Source organism: Fulmarus glacialis, unplaced genomic scaffold (assembly GCF_000690835.1).
Source record: "Fulmarus glacialis isolate BGI_N327 unplaced genomic scaffold, ASM69083v1 scaffold38766, whole genome shotgun sequence".
Lineage (NCBI taxonomy): Eukaryota > Metazoa > Chordata > Aves > Procellariiformes > Procellariidae > Fulmarus > Fulmarus glacialis.
This window is the reverse complement of record NW_009219436.1, coordinates 1-3,735: the sequence shown is the minus strand read 5'-3', so window position 1 is coordinate 3,735 and position 3,735 is coordinate 1. Positions and strand designations below refer to the sequence as shown.

General features: G+C 36.4%; 1 protein-coding gene across 1 annotated transcript in view; it reads right to left on the bottom strand.

Moving 5' to 3' along the window:
• Positions 1 to 3,602, bottom strand: part of ANO5 (anoctamin 5) — a gene marked incomplete at its 5' end in the record, with an annotated part of 21,805 nt that extends 18,203 nt beyond the window's left edge. The window contains 3 exons of the mRNA XM_009580374.1: positions 658 to 773; positions 2,833 to 2,946; positions 3,318 to 3,602. Of these exons, the coding sequence (XP_009578669.1) occupies positions 658 to 773; positions 2,833 to 2,946; positions 3,318 to 3,602 (515 nt within the window). The remainder of the gene's footprint in view (positions 1 to 657; positions 774 to 2,832; positions 2,947 to 3,317) is intronic.
• Between the last annotated feature and the right edge of the window lie 133 nt (positions 3,603 to 3,735).

Below are 3,735 nucleotides of genomic sequence, written 5' to 3'. Positions count from 1 at the left end.
TCTTTCCCCTTCCCACAGGATAATGTAAATGAAGATTTACTTTTTTGATTTTCCAAGGAGTTATACAAATGAAACTGGGCACAACAGTTCTGATTATATGGTTATAATGAGTGGGTAATTCACAGAAATATAACTGGTTGTGTTACAAATGGAGTAACTGTAACCTGTGAATAAAGTAATGGTTTTTATACATCATACGAACTGAATCAAAGAGATCTTGGGTAAGGTTAGTTTAAATTTGGGTTTAGTACTGAATTAAGAGTCAAGCTTCAGAAACTGATTTTATCAGTGTTTTTTCAAGTCTCTGTTGAAATTTCAAAATTTCAAATCAATCTTTAAAAATTGTGGCAGATACTGATTACAAAATGCAAGGTATTCTTTGTATGTATTCAATACAGCTGAATTATCTGTAAGATACCTGACCCCGGGAGCACTGGCTAGATTGAAAGAGGCTCGATTTGAGATAAAGCATTTTTCTAGTTGCTAGTAAAAACCTGTGCCGTGTCCTCCAAGGACCTAGTGCCCAATTAAGTATCCAATTCTCATCGGATCTCAAAAGTAGTAAAAATTTCCTAGCAGGATCAAGCTACAAATGAACACATGCTTGTATTACAGTGAAAACCAAGTAAATGTAACAAAACACAGGCAGTATTTTACCTGATGAGGTCCAAAGGCTGTTCTTTGTAGAACCGCAAGAAACGGGCCCACTCCATGTACAGCGTGTATCTCTCATTGTCACAGTTTGGATCATTTGCCTTTTTCCAGTACTGGCACTGTGAGCAAATCAGAGCAAAGGCAAAACACCTCATCGACAGACTCAAATACTACATTAAAAGAAATGAACATTGACGATGATGATGCATGCCTCTTAAGATTATGCCAATTAAACTAATTTGAAATTCAAACTTAGCACTCTACTTCACCACTTGATTTAAGTAGAACCTTTTTATGTATGTTTTAAGATAACATTTATCAATCTTAGACATTAAGTCAACCTGTACTGTAACCACATCATGTTACATTACACCAGTGTTATGCTGGTACAACATATTCATTTGCACTGGTAGAGTACTGCAGTGAATGGATTGTTCCTTTATACTGGTGCAGCATATGCAACTGCAGAAGTTCAAGCTTCCCTAAAGCAGAAACCCACCATTTTACTCCTGCTTCATTAAAAATAATGCAAATTTAAATCCTGCTCTCTGTACTTCTGAATCAGGCTCTCATTGTAAATTGCACAGCCAAAAGCATTTCACCAAGAGATGTAAACTAGGGGATATAAATTAAAGTTGTTTCCTGCCTCCAGCCATAGCACTATAATGTACTCCGTGCTGTGGTTTCTCAAGCTGTAATGCAAGGATATGCAAAATGAAATTCTGACACTAGTTAACTTCAGTGGTATTCATCACTATCATGTCAAATACTAAGAAAATTTTGGAACTTCATCAGTTTCCTAGAAATTAAACAGCACAAAATAACTGCAGTTTCTCACAGCTCTTGTAATTTTATTTTGTGTTGTAGAACTCTGCCTTTGGCTATGTCAAACATTGTTTGTGATCTTGGTTTTCCTTTTTTTCTCAATCACAAGGAAAAACATGAAAATTGGTTTCTAAATTGAAACCAAGAAGTTTAAGCAATCTAAAGTTTGCATTTTTAAAATATTTTAAAAGATTAAATAGTTATTTTTTAGACAAGGATTTGTAAGTCTATCTCATGATTTTGGAATTTTGTCATACAATCCCTTAGCATTTAAGATTGGTTGTACTTGTATAGAAAAGATTCTTGTACAACTGCTTTTTATTATCTGTGTTTTTGGTAGTCCCAACAGTATGAAGTACTTCCCAGCCTAGACTAGCCTTCTACAGCCTAGACTCTGATCAGCTAAATTTTCCCTCTGAAAACCTATAGAATGTCCATTCATCCGCTTCTTTTCATTTTGTAAGGGAGGAAAAAATATTTAAAACCATTAAAACATATAAATCTATATAAAGTATTTAAAAATATCTTGTGGTAGAATTCACAGATATAAATAAGCAATTTAAGTTCACTAAGGCATTGTGACAAATATCAAATAATAATCAAAAACAAGGAGAGAATTTAAGATTTAAGCAACGAATTAAACACAACATTCAGAAGGAAAAAAAAAGAAATTAAAAACCGAAAATACAATAACCCGTCTCTCTCGTTTTCTCCAAGGGATTTCAGGGCTAAATCCACATAGGTTGTATTAAAAATTGACCCTACCGCAAAAATAAGCACCAGTATTTACCATCCTGACCATACTTCCAGTATTTGCAGTTGCTCACCAAAGCTCACTAGGAGATGGACAAGTGACCACCCCACACTGAACTGTAGGGCTCATGCAACTCATCTGACTTCAATCCCAACATGGTATCACCCCAAAGTGTTTATATAACTACAGTGTATGTACGTACACACCCTATACACACACACTGCTGAATGTATGCATCTACAGTAGGTATTCATTCCTTGTTATAATCTTTCTAATGTACTACCGCATAATCTGTATCATAAACACTATAGGAATATACTATGGAATAAGTCTCTTACACATTATGTGACTCACACACAAGTATATCCTAAAAACTTAGCTCCTGTATACATGCACAGGAAGAAACATTTCAGCACATAAAAGCCAAATAGTAGGGCTGGCAGATATGTCTTGTGTATTATAAAACAGAATCAATTACTGGGACAAATGGAAGGGTTTGAGTGCATTTTCATTTCTGCTGAAAACAGCAAATGTCACAGTAGGTAAAAGAGTAAAAACACTGGGAAATGCTCAAGGGAGCAGAAAGCTAAAATACTTACATCATGAAGAGGATATGCAGCTGAATAGGTACCATTATTTAGCAGTCTCTTAATCCCAAATTTTTTCTTCCCTTCTTCTGTTCCATACGGGCAACGTGTAAGAATATAATTAACCTGAGATTCAAACACAAGGATTTCAGACCTTTCCTGCTTTAAGGCCATTTAACAGAATGGCCACTTAACACAACCTTTAATTGTCGTGCACTGTGTATAATCTGCAGGAATAATACGCAAAAGCAAGAATTGTTTCTCCAGAAGGCTCTACCCTGTATGAGACCGTTGAGGGCACGCTTGCCTTGTAGACATCTAGAAGATCCATTCCAACAAATACTATTCCAGATTTGTAAGAAAGATGCACAGGCATTTAGGTTTCCTCATATTTATCCACAGATATCGCAGTTTACATACTCCTTCCTTGCATGAATATTCCTACGGGACCGCGTAAATTTACATGTAAATAAAAGTAGACAAATTCACATACGTACTATTCTGTTTCTCATGGATGGCGAGAAGAAAGTGCTCTCGTCATTAATGAGGTACAGCTCCTGCTTCTCCTTGCTGAATGGGGCCGTGAAATAATCCGGTTCAGGGTGCATCACCTTCTCGGGAAGCCTGAGCGGTGCAAGCATGCAGTCCAGGGGGTTCTCCACCGTTGAGGGAATGTCATTTTCCTTGATGGGAACTTTAATGTTCAGCACTTCTGCATACGTGATCAGAACCTCCCACGGGGCATGGATCTTCACAAAACAAATCTTACCATCTTCAGATTCCTGCCCCAGGAAAGTTAAATCGGACATCAGACTAAACTATGTCTTCTTGCAAGATTTATGAGAACAGTTGCTATACAAAATTTATTGCCTCTTACATATTTTTGAAAGCTTTAAAAATAAAAAGGGGGGGGGA